Here is a 20,585-nt window from a genome sequence, read left to right on the forward strand (position 1 = left end):
AAAATATTTTTTCCAACTGCATAAAGGATGACATTTTAAGGGAAAGCTAGTACAGGGTATAGCAAAAATTGTGAACATGGAGTGTAACTGAAGTTTAGAAAATCCTGTGCTATACCATAGCTGCCTCTTCCTGGGAAAACATTTTTTCATTCAGTGAACATTTATAAGTGCCCACTCTGTGCCAGGCATTGTTTTAGAGTCACATTGTCCAGTATGGTGGTCACTCTGCAGTGTTGAGCCCTGGAATTAGGTTATGAATGTAAAATACAGACTAGATTTTTGGAGTCTTAGTATGAAGAAAAAAGGCAAAATATTTAATTCACTTTTTAAAATATTATAATACATGATAATGTAAATATAATATGAATATGTGCTACAAATGATGGTATTTAAAGTTTATTGGGTTAAAGACAATAGGATTGAAATTTCCTCTGTCTTTATTTTTAAAATGCTTCCTGAAAAATTAAAAATTATAGTGCACAGTGCTATTCTGAGCACCAGGACTATGTTACACAATGAAGGCAAAACCCCCTGCCTTTGTGGGTCTTTCATTTTAGTGGTGAAAGGCACATGAACAAATTAACCAAGTAAGTGCACACCATGTTGTAATAAAGGAGGGAGGCAGAATGTGGAGTGTTGCCTGGCATTAAAATTTTATTTATTAATAAAGTAATAAATATTAGCTGTACCAGGTCTTAGTTGTGGCACTTGGGATCTTTAGTTGCAGCCCATGGGATCTTTAGTTGTGGTATTTGAACTCTCAGTTGGGATGCATGGGATCTAGTTCCCTGGCCAGGGATTGAACCTGGGCCCGCTGCATTGGGAGCTCAGAGGCTTAGCCACTGGACCACCAGGGAAGTCTTGGCATTGCAATTTTGAAGAGAGTGCTCAGGAAGTCTTCCTGAGAAGGGAACAGTTGAGTGAGTATCTGAAGGAGGTGAGAGGAGCGGGGTGGCTAAATGGGGACACAGTGGTCCAGACAGAGGGAAGAGCAAGCTCGAAAGCCCAAAGGATGGAGCACCCTTGGCAGGTGGGTGGACTTGCCAGGAGGCCAGTGTGATTAGAGTAGGTGGCTGAAGGGGAGGAATGAAGAGGATGAGGTCAGAGAGGCGTTGGGGGTAAAGGGAGAGATGGGCAGGTTGTGGGAACCTTGCAGACCACTGTGAGGATGTTCGTTTTCACTCAGAGTGAGTTGGGGCCATTGGAGGATTTTGTGCAGTGGATTGGACACATTTCATCCTGTCTTTTAACAGACTCACTCTGGGTGCCTTGTGGAAAAAGCAAAGAGGAGTGAGGTAGAAGCAAGGAGACAAGTTTAGAGGGTCCTGCCTTGGTCCAAGTGAAGAATGGGTGGGTGGCAGCGATAGAGGTGGCCCTCAGCAGTTTGGCGTGGGTTTATTTTGAAATGCGCCAACAGGGGTGTGGAGGGGACGTGAAAGGAAGAAAGGAGTTATGGCAGCGCAATCTGTGGTGTGAACACCTGGAAGAATGGAATTGCCACTAACTGAGACAGGAAGTTCCAGACCCCCTGCCCTGCCTCCTGAGAAACCTGCATGCAGGTCAGGAAGCAGCAGCTAGAACTGGGCAGGGAACAACAGACTGGCTCCAAATAGGAAAAGGAGCACGTTAAGGCTGTATATTGTCACCCTGCTTATTTAACTTCTATGCAGAGTACGTCATGAGAAACGCTGGGCTGCAAGAAGCACAAGCTGGAATCAAGATTGCTGGGAGAAATACCAATAACCTCAGGTATGCAGATGACACCACCCTTATGGCAGAAAGTGAAGAGGAACTCAAAAGCCTCTTGATGAAAGTGAAAGAGGAGAGTGAAAAAGTTGGCTTAAAGCTCAACATTCAGAAAACGAAGATCATGGCATCCGGTCCCATCACTTCATGGGAAATTGATGGGGAAACAGTGGAAACAGTGTCAGACTTTATTTTTGGGGCTCCAAAATCACTGCAGATGGTGATTGCAGCCATGAAATTAAAAGACGCTTACTCCTTGGAAGAAAAGTTATGACCAACCTAGACAGCGTATTCAAAAGCAGAGACATTACTTTGCCAACAAAGGTCCGTCTAGTCAAGGCTATGGTTTTTCCAGTAGTTGTGTATGGATGTGAAAGTTGGATTGTGAAGAAAGCTGAGCGCCAAAGAATTGATACTTTTGAACTGTGGTGTTGGAGAAGACTCTTGAGAGTCCCTTGGACTGCAAGGAGATGCAACCAGTCCATTCTGAAGGAGATCAGTTCTGGGTGTTCATTGGAAGGACTGATGCTGAAGCTGAAACTCCAATACTTTGGCCACCTCATGCGAAGAGTTGACTCACTGGAAAAGACTCTGATGCTGGGAGGGATTGGGGGCAGGAGGAGAAGGGGATGACAGGATGAGATGGCTGGATGGCATCACCAACTCACTGGACATGAGTTTGGATGAACTCCGGGAGTTGGTGACAGACAGGGAGGCCTGGCGTGCTGTGATTCATGGGATCACAAAGAGTTGGACACGACTGAGCGACTGAACTGAACTGAACTGACTGAAACAGGAAGACTGTAGGAGGAACAAGGCTGGGGCTCAATTTCGTTGACTCTGATTGTAAAATGCCCAGTGATGGCATCATGGGCAGTTCAGTAGGGAAGTCCGGAGTCAGGCTGGGCTGGGGATGTACCTGTAGAAGTGGTTAGCATGAGCAGGTGAAGAGACTGGGCAAGGTCACTTATGGCGTAATGTGAATACATAGCCAAGAGGAGTGCTAGAACTTAAATTTTGAAACAAAAATCTTGGTTTATACTAGCAGGTATTTTAAGCATTTCAGTGTGTCTTGGGGATCTTGGTTTTCTCTCCTTTTCACTTTTCATCTAAAGACCCTTTTGAAAAACCACAAACTAATGGGTTTCTTTTCTTTCTAAGGAGGCGACTCTTCCAAGCGCGTGTCTCTGTAGTGCCTCCGAAAATCAATTTGAGTTCCAGTTTTTGGAATTAGTTGGTCTGTCTGGGTTGGCAACCAATTTAGAGACCTCCAAGAAAGATGGGAAAGAGACAGACAGCCGGCAAGGATGGGTAATGGCTTTTTACTGTTGGAAATGTTGGTTCTACCTAAGAGGTATTGAATGAATGTTGTTGCCAGGCATCCTGCTGTTTTATAGATTTAAAACAAACAGAATCTCTCTGTGGTGAAGTGATCCATGCATGAGGTGGTGTAGGGCGTTTGAATCTTGGTCTTCTGAACCCAGGTCTGATGCTTCTGTCAGCAGGACCTATGGTAGTGGATGCATGGACGTCAGCTTCCACTGGAATCGAGTCCGTGAACTGCTTTTGATTGACTTTGGGTCACTTCAGACAGTTTTAGACTCTTGAATTTCTGAGAGGTAGGGACGAAAGGGAAAATCTTGTTTCTCTTAAAAAGAATCAACTGAATCTTTTTGAGAAGGTTGCAGTCCCCTGTTCCTGCTTCTCCCCCAGCAGCTTGAAAACAAACATTCAGTGCTTTCAGTCCCTATGTTAATCACTCCTTCCAGGAAAATACCAGATATCAAGACTTGGCAGCCCTGACCTAGGGCAGGTCCTCTTTCTGTGTCACCCATGCCTTTTGCTTCCTGTTTTGTCCTTGGAACTGCTTTCCAGTCTCCTCTGTCTGTTTTATTTTGGCCAGCTGTGCTGCTTGCAGTTCCCCAGCCAGGGTTTGAACCTGGGTCACAACAGTGAACACCCAGAATCCTAACCACTAGGCCACCAGGGAACATCCCTGTGTCTTTTATTACTAACTTACAATTCCACTGTGCTTCCAATGCTATGACCTCCCTGTCCCTCCCTCTCTTTTTATCTGCTTGGTCTTTGTACGAATGGCCTTTGGCCAAGTTCAGTTCCATTTGATTGCTTTTCAAGATGGGCCTTTGGAGGATGGAAGGGAACTCAGTGCTGGACAGAGGAAAGAGGCCAAGAAAGAAACATTAGTGTTGGAAAAGCAAGAGAGGGTGGAGGAAAGGAGGAATCTTCTGAACAGACCTGTCTTATCCACATCTTTCAAGAAGTGGATACAGAATGGATCTGCACTTATGAATAAGAAGCTCTGCCTGTTTCTACCTGTTATTAAAAACACATTTATTTATTTATTTAGGGCTGTGCTGGGTCTTTGGTGCTGCACGGGCTTTTCTTCAGTTGCAGTACGTGGGGGCTACTTGTTCGTTGTGGCGAGCATGGACTTCTTACTAAGGTGCCTTCTCTGGTGGGGCATGCACTCTAGAGTGTGTAGCTTCAGGAGCTTCAGCTTGCAGGCTCTGGAGCACAGACTCTAGTTAGTTGTGGTGCAAGGGCTTCGTTGCTCTGTGGCATGCGGCATCTTCCTAGACAAGGGATCAAACCCGTGTTTCCAGTACTAGCAGGTGGATTCTTTACCACTGAGGCACCAGGGAACCCCTTCTACCTATTTTTAAACTAAAAATCTTAGTGCTGGTGAGTTGTCTTTGCTCTTCCCTACCTCGTCTGCTGTGCAAGTTCTTCTGTCTCAAGATCAGTGTTTCCTTGAGTCAAACCTGGGTCAAGAATTTCAGGAATCTCAGAGCTGGAATTTCAACATCAAGAACACGTTTAGCTTGTAGTAATCCTTAAAGAGCACTTAGTATTATTTGCTGGCTGCTTTACCTGAACTCGTTTATTCCCTATGATCATCTTACAAGGTAAGTATTAAATGCTATCATTAGGTTCATGTCACAGACTAGGAAACTGAAATTTAGAGAGGATGAGAAGTAACTTGTCGAGTGCCACTTGATGGCTAGTGACTGATGAAGTAGTCTGTTTCCAAAAGATTTACTTACTGGTCTAAAAGATTCTTGCTGAAGTTGAGTGATAAGAAGAATCAAGTACTTCAGACACTGTCACTTGCTAAATCTGATGTGTGGTTGCTTTCTCCTGCCAAAAGCTCTCTGAGGATTTATTTAATGGGGGTCTCTTAGATCAAGATATCTGAGTCCCAAAGGGTAGGGGCCTCATGGCATTCTGTATTTCCAGGGCCTGGCACAGACCTGGGGCTCACCAGGGGTCTGTGAGCATGTGTCAAAAGACTGACCCTGGCTCAGGACTGGTTGGGTTGAATCAAAGGGGTTTGGAAGAGGTACAGTCAGAAGGCCAGATGTCCTCTTGCTGAAGGTGCCCTTGACAGTTATAGTCCCCTGCCATGACCCCTGCAGATACCAAAATCTGCCACTGCTAACTGAGAAGTGTCAGTCACTCAACTGTATCCAACTCTTTATGAACCCATGCTTAAAGAATCAACCTATCCTGGGAATTCCAGTGGTTGGGACTGGCACTTCCACTGTGGTAGTGTCCATGTTCAGTCCCTGGTCAGGGAAATGAGATCCTGCAAGTCATGTAGCCCAGCCAACTGCAACAACATAAGAATGAACCCATCCTAATAACACAAACATTGAGTTGTCCATTGGCTGATGAATGGGTAAACAAAATGCGGTCTGTTCTTACAAATGGAATGTTACTCAGCTAGAAAAAGAAATGAAATATTGATACCTGCTACAGTGTGGGGAACCTTGAAAACATTATGCTAATGAAAGAAACCAGGTGCAAAAGACTACATATTTTTTGATTTCATTTATTTGAAATATCCAGAATAGGCAGATCCAAAGAGACAGAAGAGGTTAGTGGTTAGGGACAGGGGAGCAAAGATGAGTGAGAAGTGACTGTTGGTTTCTTTTGGGGTGATGGAAATGTTCCAGAATTCAATAGTGGTGATGGTTGTACAACTCTCTGAATATACTAAAGCTCACCAAATTGTATGCTTTAAAAGGGTGAACTTATGGTACCTGAACTATATTTCAACAAAAACAAAGAGTCAACCATGCATTTTCACCTCTATATTCTGTCCAGGTCAAGTCAAGGATTGTTTTTCTATTTTAATTTCTCTGGGTCTTCGGTGTGGCAGTTGGTCTTCTGTTGCTGTGGAGCATGAGCTCAATAGTTGCCCCGAGGCCTGTGAGATCTTAGTTCCCCCACCAGGAATTGAATCCATGCCCCCAGGCTTGAAAGTGCAGAGTCCTAACCTCTGGATTGCCGGGAAATTCTCCAGTCACATCTCTTACCACTGTCATCCTCCTCTTTCTCTGCCCTCCAGCAGCACTGGCCCCCTTTTGTTCCTTACACTCTAAAGACAATCTCAAGAGCTTTCAATCTCAAGAGCTTTTGTTCTTGCCCTTTTATCTGCCTGGAATGTGGTTTATTTGGTTGCTTTGGGTCTTAGTTGCATCAGCAGGCTCTTGTGTTGCTGCGCACAGACTCTCTAGTTGTGGTGTTCGGGCTCAGTAGTTGCGATGCTCTGGCTTAGTTGCTCCATGGCATGGGAGATCCCTGCATGACAAGGTGGTTTCTTACCCACTGGACTGCTAGGGAAGCCCCTATCTGCTTGGCATGTTCTAAGGCAGATGCCCTCAGTTCCCTTCTTCAGATCTTTGCTCGGAAGGGAAAGTGAAGTGAAGTCACTCAGTCGTGTCCGACTCTTTGCGACCCCATGGGCTATGTAGCCTACCAGGCTCCTCTGTCCATGGGATTTTCCAGGCAATAGTCCTGGAGTGGATTGTCATTTCCTTCTCCAGGGGATCTTCCCAACTCAGGGATCGAACCCAGGTCTCCTGCATAGTAGACAGATGCTTTACTGTCTGAGCCACCAGGGAAGTCGGAAAACCCCCCTTCTAAATGAGACTTGCCTTGTCTGCAACCTTTAAAATTTTACTTCCAGCTCGTACCACCAAATCCCTGTGTTCCTTCACTGCTTTGTTTTCCCAATACCGCTTGTCCCTTCTCTGGTTCTCTTGTTTGTTTACTATTTGACGTCGCCTCCCCCCACACACCATTTCCCTCGGTGCCCGTCTTTTACTGTATGAAGAAGCCAGCCGGTGGAGCTTCATTTATTCCTTCCCTCATGCTCTTTCCTGGTAGCTTAGTGGTAAAGACTCTGTCTGCAGTGCAGATGACACAGGAGACTTGGTTTGATCTTGGGTCAGGAAGATCCCCTGGAGGAAGAAATGGCAGCCCACGCCAGTATTCTTGCCAGGAAAATCCCATGGACAGAGGAACCTGGCTGGCTACAGTCCCTGGGGTTGCAAAGAGTCAGACATGACTGGGCATTCACGCGTGCGCACGCATGCTCTTTCCTGTGTGTACATATAAGTCTCTGACCTTTATAATTTTCTTTCTTTCTAAGGAACTTCTTTTCAACAGTTTTTGCAGAGCAGGTTGTTGTTTGAGAATATCATTTTTTCTCTTTCACTTTGAATGGTAACTTCATTGGATGGAAAATTCTAGGTTGGTGGGTTTTTCCTTTTAACATTGTAAATATCCCATTGCATTCTCCTTTCTTGTTTTTTAAGTTTATTTTTTGATTTTTATATTAAAAAGTCAAATTGACTTTGGTATTTTTGATACTTATGAGCTTCCTGGGTTTGTGGTTTGGTGTATGTCATTAAATTTAGGAAATTATTAGCCATGTTACTTCAGATATTTCTTTTGCTCTGTTCTCTCTTCTTCTGGTATTTTAGTTATGTGTATTTTATACCCTTTAAAATTGTCCCACAATTCTTGGAAGTTTCTATTTTTTCTTTTTTCACTAATTCTGTTTTTTTTCTTTGCATTTTAGTTTGGAATGTTTCTGTTAATTTATTTCCAAGCTTACTGATTCTTTCCTCAGCCACGTCCAGGCTACTCATGCGCCTGTCAAGGCCTTCATTTCTGTTACTGTGTTCTGCATTTTCTTTGTTTTCTTTCTTAGAGTTTCCATGTGTCTGCTTACTATTACCCCTCTGTTTTTAAATGTTGTCAGCTTTTTCCATTAGAGCTCTTAAGATATTAATAATACTTATTCTAAATTCCCTGTCTGATCATTTGAAAGTCTATGTCATATCTGAGTCTAATTCTGATGCTTGCTTTGTCTCTTCACACTATTTTTTCTTGCCTTTTAGTATAGCTTAGAATTTCTAGTTGAAAGCCAGGCATGATGTATTAACTAATAAGACCTGGGGTGAGTGAACAGGCTTTTATCTAGTTGGGCATTTTGTGTAATCTGGCTTGGAGTTGGCTTGTATTTAATGACTGAAGTAATTGAAGGTACCTGAAGCTCATATTCAGAGAAGGCAATGGCAACCCACTCCAGTACTCTTGCTTGGAAAATCCCGTGGATGGAGGAGCCTGGTAGGCTGTAGTCCATGGGGTCGCTATGAGTCAGACATGACTGAGCGACTTCACTTTCACTTTTCACTTTCATGCACTGGAGAAGGAAATGGCAGCCCACTCCAGTGTTCTTGCCTGGAGAATCCCAGGGATGGGGGAGCCTGGTGGGCTGCAATCTATGGGGTCACATGGAGTCGGACACGACTGAATCGACTTAGCAGCAGCAGCAGCAGCAACAGCAGCAGTTCATATTATGCTAGGTATCCTTGTTTTTGTTTCCCTTGTGTCTCTGGTCCTCCTAAGAACTTTTTCTTAAGTAGAGTATATACCTTTTAGCTCTTTCAACTGTAATCCACTGTTGTTATTACTATTTTGGACCCTTGATATAGTGGCAGAATGTGGGGGAGGGAAAGCATTTTATAATTTTATGGTTGAATCTCATTTTTTTGTTGGTGTTGGGCTGCGTGACTTGTGGGATTTTACTTCCCTGACCTGGGCCCTCAGCAGTGAGAGCGCAGAGTCCTAACCACTGGACTTGGACTACCAGGGAATTCCTTAAATCTGAGTCTCTTAATGGGTCTCTGTCCCTGGGCTGTGACCTTCACAAGTGTTTAATTAATTAGTTAATTGTTCATTCATTTGGCTATGTCTAATCTTAGTTGTAGCACTCAGGATCTTTAGTTGCAGCATGTGGGGTCTAGTTCCCTGACCAGGCCTACCTACCTGCCTTGGGAATGTGGAGTCTAAGCCATTGGACTCCCAGGGAGGTCCCTAAAGACAGTTTTTATGAAATAACACTTTTCTTTATGTATGATATGCTTTTACATTTCCTACTGTTATTTTATATTTTATTTTAGAAAGTGCTTGTTGAGATCTATATAGAGGTGAAGTTCAGAAGACAATGTTTTTTATTTTTTAAGAGAATGTGGGTAGCTCTGCCACACTTAGTTCCAGCTCCCCTCTTTTCCTCCCAATAAATCCATCACTCCCTTGAATAATGAAATTCTTTGGGCATCTATAGCTTTTGGTGGTATTTTAGCATGTTCTCCCTCCTCCCTCTGCCTGTCCCACATTTATGCTAACTCAGTTTTCTTGGGAATGACTTGAATACAAATACTTTCATCACTATTAGCAGGGGAAAAATTTACTTGAGCATGTAAAGAGTCATTTAGTTGTGTTGCTTAGACAGGCGAAGTGTAAAATCTGGATCTCAGGTTTCATAAACTTCCTAAAGTGGGTGTTAGGAGTTTAGATCTCATGCCCATTGGAACCATGTCCAACATGGGGCTCTGAGACAGAAATCATAGGTACTTTGAGGTAGGCTCTGACTTCTTTCGATAGTGATGGTTATTTGTATTTATACATGGATTGGAAAGGTTCAGTTCAAGACCTACCCTGTAGTGTCAGGGTGGTATATCTTGATAATGGATTTGGAGAGACAGACAAAGCCCTGCATAAATAACATGAGTTATTGTGAGTAAACAGTGACTGTAATTATGAAAGACGTTAGAGAAAGAAAACATGGTAGTTTTATCTGTTTCTACTGCTTTTCCTGTTGGTTTTGTTCTGAGCTGCCTTTGGAATTTATCTGATTGATTTTGTTTTCAGGCCATGGAGTATAGATCAAGAGGTTTGGTCTTCCTCCCATTTAACAGAACATGTGAGGGCTTTGAGTTTCATCTTCCAGAATTCTCTCGAGTTCCATCCAAAGGCTAAAAACAGCTAAAGCTCAGGGAGAACAAGCTAGTTTAAAAACTACATTCAGTTGAGTTGCTTTAGGAGAAAACAAGTCCCAGTAGATGTAAAGATTTTTAAATTATTCTTTTTTTTTTAAAGTCTACAAATAATGGATTTCCAACTTTTAGTGCTTGAACCTCTGTTACTGAAAGCCCTGAGGCTTAATTTACAATCATTAATCTTTCCTTCATTACTCAAGATATCTTTTTTTTTCTCTTTTAAAATTACTGTTAAATTATGAAAAAAGATCAAACATATGATGTGGTTCAGAGAATAAGATAACAGTCATAAAAGCCACCATCTGGATTTAATGAATATTAACATTTTGCCATATTTGCTTCAATATTTTTCCTTTAAAGAATGAAATGTGGCAGATACAGTTGGAGTTCCCTTGGTCTCTCTCTGTTCACGTCAGTTGCCCTGCCCCCTCCTCTGCTCCCCTGGAGGTAACTGCCGTCCTCAGTGGTTCCTTCGAGTTCATGCTTCTGTACTTTTATTCCATTATGTGTGTCCACAACAGTAGACGCACTTGTTTTGTGTAGGTTCAAGTGCATACCAATGGCATTGTCCTATTGGTATGCCATTGGTGTCTAGGCTGATCTCCTACATTCAAGAAATAGATAGCATTGCATTTTATAACTATTTCACAATTTATAACTATTTCACTATTTCCTCTCACTGTTGAGCATTTGGGTTATTACAAATGCTTGCTGTTATGAACATTGCCGTGTTGAACATTTTAAACATGGTTTCTTCTGCACTGGTTGGAAGATTTTCCCCCGGCAAATACCTACGGGTGGAATCCTGGGAGGTACAGTTATTGTTGTTGTTCAGTCTCACAGTCATATCCGACTCTCTGCGACCCCATGGACTGCAGCATGCCTGGCTTCCCTGTCCTTTACCATCTCCCAGAGCTTGCTCAAACTCATGGCCATCGAGTCAGTGATGCCATCCAACCATCTCATCCTCTGTCGTCCCCTTCTCCTCCTGCCTTCAATCTTTCCCAGCATCAGGGTCTTTTCTAATAAACTGGCTCTTCGTATCAGGGGGCCAAAGTATTGGAGCTTCACCTTCAGCATCAGTCCTTCCAGTGAATATTCAGGATGCATCTTTAACTCAATCAGAGGTTGCCAGATACCATCTAATTTTCATTGCTTCCAGAAGTATGGATGGAAGGAGTTGTCATTAACTGAGACACAGAACAGGATTGAGGGCAAATGTCGGAAGCTCAATTTTGTCAGTGGACAGGAGGACCTGAGGTTCAAGAATGAGGTTCATACTGGACACACCCGTTTGGGATTGTCCACAAAGAGATGGTAGCTGAAACCATGAGATGTGCTGAGATAACCCAAGGGGAGATGTGCAAGGGCTAAGCTATGGGACACACGGGTGGTTGAAGGTTCAGGAGCTGAGAAGAAGCCAATGAAGGAGGCTGAGAAAAAGCAGCCTGAGAGGCAGGAAGAGAATCAAGCAGGTGTGGTGTCCTGGAAGAGACCAGAGGAGAAAGCATTTCAAGGAAGAAAGAGTCAACCATCCATTGTGTCTGAAGCTGCCAATAGGTCATCTAAGACAAGAACTGAGAATTCACTATTGGGTTAAGTACCATTGATGTCTGGTCTCCAGAAGTCTTGACAAGAATAGTTGCCATATTGTATTCCTATATGTTACCCATAACATTCTAGAAGTTTCCACTGCTGCTTTACGTTTAAGATCAAAGTAAAAATGCCTGTTACAGACTAGTCTAGAAAAACAACTGGCCCCTTAAAAATTTTTTTGGACTGGTTATATCTCATAAAGAAGGCAAATGGTTTTGTTTTGTTTTTGCTAAAATCTTGAAGCATAGAATTCATCTGTGGAAAATGTCAAAGTCAATGTGACTTAGCTGTAGCTACATTTAATTCTCATACAAAAGACTTCCATTCTTAGAATAATATGGTGCATTCATAAGCACATTTTAAGGCTAAACAGCTCTTCAGAAGAGGGAGTTAAGAGGAGAGATCAGATACAAATAGAATGAAAGGAGGTACAAATGATGTTGAATGGAATAGGAATTTCATAGTGTTCTTTTTTAAAATTGGGGTATAATTGCTTTATAGTGTTGTATTAGTTTCTGCTGTAGAATGAAGTGAACCAGCTTTATGTATACATATATCCTCTCCCGCTTAGACCCCCTCCATCCCAATACTTTAGCCATCTGATGCAAAGAACTGACTCATTAGAAAAGACCTTGATGCTGGGAAAAATTGAGGGCAGAAGGAGAAGGGGACGACAGACGATGAGATGGTTGGATGACATGACCAACTCAATAGACATGAGTTTGAGCGAGCTCCTGGAGTTGGTGATGTACAGGGAAGCCTGGCGTGGTGCAGTACATTGGGTTGCAGAGTCAGACACGACTGAGTGGCTGAACTGAACTGAACTGATCTCACCATGTAGGTGAGCACAAAGCACTGAGCTGAACTCCATGTACTGTATAGCAGGTTCCCACTAGCTATCTATTTCACACAGTGTATCAATTCGCCTCCCAGCTCATCCCCTCCCCCACCCCACGTCTGCACATCTGTTCTGTACGTCCACGTCTCTGTTCCTGCCTTACAAATAGGTTCATCTGTACCATTTTTCTAGATTCCATATATATGCATTAATATACAATATTTGTTTTTCTCTTTTAGCCCTACTTCACTCTGTATGACAGCCTCTAGGTCCATCCATGTCTCTACAAATAGACTATTAACTCATCCAGAAAAAGGAATGAAATTGGGTCATAGTGGGTGTTTTTTGTTTTTGTTTTCTAAATATGATATATTTGTTTATTTTTGGCTGTCCTGGGTCTTCATTGCTGCACACGGGCTGCACAAGAGTGAGCAGGGGCTCTTCTTGATTGTGGACCACCAGGGAAGCCCTGGTCACAGTGTTTTCACAGTAGCTGTTCTTGGGTGTGGTCCTCAGGCCCCCGGTGGCCCCTCACGACTTTCAGGGTTCTGCAGGGTCAAAGCTGTTCTCATGATAACTTTGCCTTCTTCCACTGTAACACATCTGCACTCACGGTGCGAAAGCAAAGGTCAGTGAGCATGTTGGTGCTGTAGTGTAAATCAGGGCAGTGTGACCAGCCCAGGCTGCTGTCAAGTGTGCTCCTCACCACGACCCACTCAGTAAAGAGGAAAGAAAAAGCCAGTTTCACTTGAAAATGTGCTCGATGAAGCAGTAAATGACTAATATTCTGTGTGATGAAAATGGAAAATATGCCTAAAACACCTTTTCCTGTGTACCACAGTATAATGGCTGTGTTGAGAAAAAGCACTTGTATGACTCTTTGAATAGAGAGCTGAATTATATAGTTGCTTTTCTCATGAAATAACATTTTTGCTTTATAAAAAAATCAACAGACAACCTAATGTTAATAGATTTGGGTGTTTGGCAGACATTTTCCTGAAGATGAATGAAGTGAGCCTGTCACTTAAAGGAAAACAACTGACAGGACTTTTTGCCAATGATAAAATATGAGTTTTAAGTGAAAATTAGAAATTTTAGAACCCTTACATCTACCACAAAGAGCTTGAAAGCTTCCCAATATTCAAAAACTTGTCTGATGAGATCAGCGGTGACATTCACAAATGGGATTTTTTTTGGATAGAGTATGATGAAACATGTCAACATTTGGACTATCTACAGACCTCAGTGAACCAATATTTTCCAAATGACGATGTTTATGCAATTATATATGAGTAAAAAGATCCATTCAGAAGGCAAGATAGACTTCTGCTTCTAGCCAGGATGGAGCGACGGGTATGCCTGTGGCTGATGTCAATCAAGAATTATTTCCTGTGCTCATTGGCCCGGTTCACGTGCACATGCCCGTGAGCACAGGGTGGTCGACTTGTGCCCAGGTAACTGTGGGGCTTTGGAATCAGAAGATGTAGGTTGAGTCCTGGCCTGTCATTTCCTTGTCCAATAGGCACACTTACTGGTATATCTTCTTTAGAGAAATGTTTATTAAAAGCTTCTTCCCATTTATTTATTTTTGGCTGCACTGGGTCTTTGTTGTGACATGGGCTTTCTCTAGTTACATCCTGGGCTTTCTCGAGTTGTGGCAGGCAGGTTTTCCTTGTGCACCACGGACTCTAGAGCTCGTGGGCTCAGTAGTTGTGGTGTGTGGGCTCAGTTGCCCTGCAGCATGTGGGATCTTATTTCCCCTACTTTTTTTCTTTTAATTGTTGAACTGTAACTTTATTTTTAGAGATATTATTTTAGGCTCTCCCTCCTTAAGACTCGGATGTAGCAGTGCTGTGTCCTTCTCAGCTCATCCAAGTCATACCCAGATTCAGTAGTCATTGCAGGAGAGACAGACAGACATCACTTGGCCAGAAGCAGCATGGCTGCTGATGGCTGCAGTTGCTTGGATGTTGCTATTTTCTTGCTTCTGTCTCTTTAAACTCAGATATTAAAATTGAGCTCAGTTCCTTAGTCTCTTATTAGATGTCCTCTAAACCTGCTGCCGTATTTGTCTTTCAGTGTCCTGGTGATGACATGGCATCTGCCAGCTCCAGCCGGGCAGGGGTGGCCCTGCCTTTTGAGAAGTCTCAGCTTATCCTGAAAGGTGAGTGGCATGGTATGAAGTTTATCATTTAAGGCCCAGCCCCATCTGTGGGAAAGAGGTGGAATTATACCACATCTTGGTTTATGAGCAAAACTATTCATTCTCACAGGGTTGTCATATTATATCTGGAATTCTTAATTTTTTTTTAGAATTAAGACATTTTTTTTTGGCTGTACCACGCAGCATGTAGAGTCTTAGTTCCCTGACCAGGGATTGAATGTGCACGCCCTGCATTGGAAGTGTGGAGTCTTAAGCACTGAATTACCATGGAAGTCCCCTAAAGTTGGAATTCTTGCAGAGGAAGGAAAAAAGGAACTTTTTCTAAGGATTATACAAAATGGCAGTTCCTTGCCTCCCCAGGGCTCTTCTCTATCTACGCTCATCCCTTTCGTGAGCTCGTCCAACCATATCACTTTGAGACGTCACAGATAATAAGATTACTGCCACATTTGTACCTCCAGCCTGGCCTTGTTTCTGACCTCCAGGTTTGTATATCCAGTAGCCCATTTGTCATCTCCTGAATGCTTAGTAAACATCCAAAATGTGACATGCCTCGAACTGACCTCCTGATTTCTTTTTTTCCTCAAAATTCTGTATTCAGCAAATCTGCTTGTGTCTACCCTCAAACCAGGGGCCGTGTTCAGCCACTTCTTACCACCCCTACTGTCCCACCAGCTGGCATCATCTCCACCTAAGATTAAGGCAGACGCCTCCCAACCCGGCTTCCTGCTTCTTCCCCTTGCCCCGCTTCATTCTGTTGATCACACAACAACCTGTGATCTCCTTAAAATGGAAGCCAGCTCCTGTCACTCCTCTGCTCAAACATTCCCTCATTCAGCGTACAAGTTGAAGATCCCACGTGATAAGACCCCTGCCACTCCTCATTTCCTGTCCCTCGTTTGCTCTGGCTAGACGCACAGGTCCATGTGGACCTCCCTTGCTATTCATTGCCCCTGCCAGGCGTGCTCCCACCCCTAGGCCTTTGCACTTGCTGTCCTCTCTGAGTGAAATAACCATTTTGACCCAGTTTTCTACCTGGTCTACATCCTTACTTTCTGCAGGTCTTTACCCCAGAGTCACCCTGTTCAACTAGGCCTTCCCTGACTCCCCCATCTGAAGACCCCCTACCTTGATTTCTTCATGTCTCTCCTCTTTTTGCTACTTTATCTTTCTCTTCTCAGCCCCTGGTAGTATTTAACACTCTACCTATTTTATTTTTTTACAATTATTCATTTATTTGGCTGCACACGGTCTTAGTTGTGGCACTCGGGAGAAGAATTAGAGTGAACTGCCAGGATTTTGGATTTGAGATTACAGCTTGTACTGCCTTATCTAATAATTAGCAGGACTAGGTCAAAACAGAGGCCTGCCCATGGAACCCTGCGATATCCTGAGGTCCCTGTTTTGGGGCCATGTTATTCAGGAACACAACACACTGACTTCTGAAGGTTTCTCTATTGCCTTTCCCCGGTGTGTATTTTCTTACTAGTGTGGCGAGAACCAACTTGATAATACAGGTGCATCTCGTCATACATGCACTTAACCTGTAGGAACTTGGTAATACTGACCAGGAAAGTGGTGGGGGAAAGAGAGAGGATAAAAACAACCACTTAAACAGTGTGGGTGGTTCTTCCTCGCATGTGTTTCCTGGGTGGAACCTCAGGTGTAATTTGGGAACTGTGGCCTGTATCCCCTCTATCTGCCTTAGTTCTCTGTGCCTCTCCATAGTGCAGTCCTAGAGATTTTTAAACAGTTGTATTGGAGTGTAGTTGATTTAGTGTTCTGTTAGTTTCAGTTGTACAGCAAAGTGAATCAGCTATACATAAACATATAGCCACTCTTTTTTATTTCTTTTAGATTAATTTCTTTATTTTAATTGGAGACTAATTACTTTACAATATTGTGGTGGTTTTTGTCGTACGTCGACCTGAATCAGCCATGAGTGTTCATGTGTCCCCCATCCTGAACCCCGCTCCCATCTCCCTCCCCACCCCATCCCTCTGGGTTGTCCCAGAGCACTGGCTTTGAGTGCCCTGCTTCATGCATCAAACTCGCACTGATCACCTATGTTACATAGGGTAATATACGTGTTTCAATGCTGTTCTCTCAAATCATCCCACCCTCGCCTTCTCCCAGAGTTCAAAAGTCTGCTCTTTACATCTGTGTCTCTTTTGCTGTGTTGCATATAGGGTCGTTGTTACTGTGTTTCTAAATTCCATATATATGTGTTAATATGCTGTTTGGTGTTTCTCTTTCTGACTTATTTCACTTTGTATGATAGGCTCCAGTTTCATCCACCTCATTGGAACTGACTCAAATGCGTTCTTTTTTTTTTTTTTATAGCTGAGTAATATTCCATTGTGTATATGTACCACAGCTTCCTTATCCATTCGTCTGCCGATGGACATCTAGGTTGCTTCCATGTCCTAGTTATTGTAAACAGTGCTGCGGTGAACACTGGGGGTGCATGTGTCTCTTTCAGTTCTGGTTTCCTTGGTGTGTATGCCCAGCAGTGGGCTTGCTGGGTCGTTTGACAGTTCTATTTCCAGTTTTTTAAGGAATCTCTACACTGTACTCTATAGTGGCTGTACTAGTTTGCATTCCCATTAGCAGTGTAAGAGGATTCCCTTTTCTCCATACCCTCTCCAGTATTTATTGTTTGTAGACTTTTTTGATGGCGCCCATTCTGACCAGCATGAGATGGTGCCTCATTGTGATTTTGATTTGCATTTCTCTGATAATGAGTGATGTTGAGCATCTTTTCATGTGTTTCTTAGCCATCTGTATGTCTCCTTTGGAGAAATGTCTGTTTAGTTCTTTGGCCCACTTTTTGATTGGGTCATTTATTTTGCTGATATTGAGTTGCATGAGCTACTTGTATATTTTGGAGATTAATTCTTTGTCAGTTGTTTCATTTGCTATTGTTTTCTCCCATTCTGAAGGCTGCCTTTTCACCTCGCTTATAGTTTCCTTTGTTGTGCAAAAGCTTTTAAGTTTAATTAGGTCCCATTTGTTTATTTTTCTTTTTATTTCCATTACTCTGGAAGGTGAGTTATAGAGGATCTTGCTGTCATTTATGTCAGAGAGTGTTCTGCCTATGTTTTCCTCTAAGAGTTTTATAGTTTCTGGTCTTACATTTAGATCTTTAATCTATTTTGAGTTTTGTTTTTGTATATGGGGTTAGAAAGTGTTCTAGTTTCATTCTTTTACAGGTGGTTGACCAGTTTTCCCAGCATCTCTTGTTAAAGGAATTGTCTTTTTGCCATTGTATTTTTTTTGCCTCCTTTGTCAAAGATATAGCATCCATAGGTACATGGACTTATCTCTGGGCTTTTTATTTTGTTCCATTGATCTATATGTCTGTGTTTGTGGTAGTACCATATTGTCTTGATGACTGTAGCTTTGTAGTATAGTCTGAAGTCAGGCAGGTTGATTCCTCCAGTTCCATTCTTCTTTCTCAAGATTGCTTTGGCTATTCGAGGTTTTTTTGTATTTCCGTACAGATTGTGAAATTATTTATTCTAGTTCTGTGAAAAATACTGTTGGTAGCTTGGTAGGGTGGAGAAGACAATGGCACCCCACTCCAGTACTCTTGCCTGGAAAATCCCATGGATGGAGGAGCCTGGTGGGCTGCATTCCATGGGGTCGCTACAAGTCTGACACGACTGAGCGACTTCACTTTGACTTTTCACTTTCATGCATTGGAGAAGGAAATGGCAACCCCACTCCAGTGTTCTTGCCTGGAGAATCCCAGGGATGGTGGAGGCTGGTGGGCTGCCGTCTATGGGATCGCACAGAGTCAGACATGACTGAAGCGACTTAGCAGCAGCAGCAGCTTGATAGGGATTGTATTCAATCTGTAGATTGCTTTGGGTAATATACTCATTTTCACTATACTGATTCTTCCAGTCCACGAACATAGTATATTTCTCCATCTATTTGTGTCATCTTTGATTTAAAAAATATGGAATGCTTCATGAATTTGCGTGTCAACCTTGTGCAGGGGCCACGCTAATCTTAGTATATGGGCTGCTAAAGTGAGCACTATCCATTCTTTTTAAAGATTCTTTTCCTATATAGGTCATTACAGAGTGTACTGAGCAGTGTTCCCTGTGCTATAAGTAGGTCCTTACTAGTTATCTTTTATATATAGTAGTATGTATATGTGTCAATCCCAATCTCCCAGTTTACCTTCCCCTAGTCCTAGAGTTTTAAGATATAATTTTTAAAGACACCAAGGCCCTCAAATGTAAGCCAACTATTTTATCTGATATTTAGCTGAAGGAACCCCAAAAACAGCACAGCGAAGCAAAAATCTGGCTGTTTGGAATCTATTGAAGGATAATATGCCACCCTCTCTTCTGTTGCCTTCCTGAGAGCTCTTCAGGGATGTCATTTTGGAAATATGTGATTTTTGCCTTATTTGTTGACTTTAAAATTTAAATGCTATGTGAATATTTGACTCCATGTATAAGAAACTGACATTTTATGTTTCCTCAGATAGTGAATAAATAAACTCTAGATGAATGTGAGACCTTTATTTTGAGTTATCTTTTAAGAACAAGAAACATTCAAAATACTATTTTAAGCATTCAAAATTAATTATAAATTATTGAAAGGAAATGTATCTTTACAGTGAAGTGACCTGACAAACTGGGCCCACATTAACCACAGGATCAAAATTAGCATCCCCAATAAGGGGTTGCCTGGTGTATACAGTAAGTCTAAACCCTAACCTGGGTGGTTAGTATTCTTGACAAAAATGTTCAATGTGCATCTAACCATGAGGGAACAATCAGAAAAATGCAGAATTCATTGTGTTCTATGAGATATCTGGTGGAAGTCTTTAAAAATCATTGTCATGGAAGAAGAAGGGAGTGCATTCTAGGTGTTAAAAGATTAAGGAGACAGCAACCAAAAATAATTTATTCATCTTGATTGGATCCTGGGTTGGGGGGAAAACAGCTTTAAAAATATATTTAGGATAATTGGGGAGATTTGAATATGGAATGGTTATCAAATGAAGGAGGGAGTGACTGTACATTTTTTTTTTAGGTATGATAACAGTAGGGTAGAGGTGGGGTGGGAGAATGTCCTTATTGTTAGCAGTTGCTTTCTGAAAGTAATTTGGGCTGATCTGTCATGAGGTCTCCAACTTACTTTCAAACAGTTTACCAAAAGTTAAACTGTGTGGATATAGATGTATATACGTACACATGCAGACATAGATGTCTTACATCTGTACCGTGTGCTATCCAGTAGGTTAGAAAGTGTAGCCACAAAAAACTACTTACGTTAAAATTAAATAAAACTTAAAGCTCAAATCCTCAGTCTCACTAGCATGGTTCAAGTGCCTTGTAGCCATGTGTATATTGCAGCAGTGTATTGAACAGTGATGGAACAGATATTTTCATTATTGTAGAGGTTCTCTGGGTGACACTGGTGATAGTTACAGCGGGGGGCAGGGAGGCTGGAGTGAATGTAGCAAAATGATAACAATTAGTGAAGAATATGCTATTATTTTTCTTCAATTCTTCTGTAAATTGGAAACTTCATGGTAAAAACACTAACAACACTGTGTGATCTTAGCTTGCATCCAGGACTAGAAAAAAATCTTTCCTTTTCTCTTTTGCTATAATGGACATTGATAAGATAATTGGCAAAATTTGAATAAGGTCTGTACCTTAGATAATAGTATTAAAGAATGTTGAATTTCCTAATGTTGATAACTGTACTATGGTTGTGTTAGAAAATGTCTCAGTTATTAGAAAAGACAGCCTGAAATATTTAGGAGTAAAGGGGCATAGTGTCTACAACTCACTCTTAAATAGTTAAAAATGAATATGTGTATGAGGGAAATCAAGGGAGAAAAAGACAATGATAAAGCAGATACAGTAAAAAGTTAATGTTTGGTGATTCTGGGTGAAGGGTTTATAAGAATTCTTTGTATTAATCTCACAACTTTTCTAAACATCTGAAATTATATATATGTATATGTATATGTATATATACACACACACACACACACACACACACACACACATTGTATGTATATAAGTTCAGTTCAGTCACTCAGTCATGTCCG

At 42.1% G+C, this 20,585-nt stretch overlaps 1 protein-coding gene and 1 pseudogene across 3 annotated transcripts in view; one reads left to right on the forward strand and one right to left on the reverse strand.

Moving 5' to 3' along the window:
* The window catches only part of WWP2 (WW domain containing E3 ubiquitin protein ligase 2), a 146,127-nt gene that overhangs the window by 5,335 nt on the left and 120,207 nt on the right, over positions 1-20,585 (forward strand). For 2 of the 3 annotated variants that reach the window (XM_069550244.1, XM_069550245.1), the window contains exon 2: positions 14,416-14,500. In XM_069550244.1, coding sequence (XP_069406345.1) covers positions 14,416-14,500 — 85 coding nt within the window. Of the gene's footprint in view, positions 1-1,670; positions 1,750-14,415; positions 14,501-20,585 lie in introns of those variants that run through there. The other variant, XM_069550246.1, reaches the window with a different exon arrangement.
* On the reverse strand, positions 18,459-18,545 carry LOC138419900 (U6 spliceosomal RNA; annotated as a pseudogene).

This window comes from Ovis canadensis, chromosome 14, assembly GCF_042477335.2.
Source record: "Ovis canadensis isolate MfBH-ARS-UI-01 breed Bighorn chromosome 14, ARS-UI_OviCan_v2, whole genome shotgun sequence".
Lineage (NCBI taxonomy): Eukaryota > Metazoa > Chordata > Mammalia > Artiodactyla > Bovidae > Ovis > Ovis canadensis.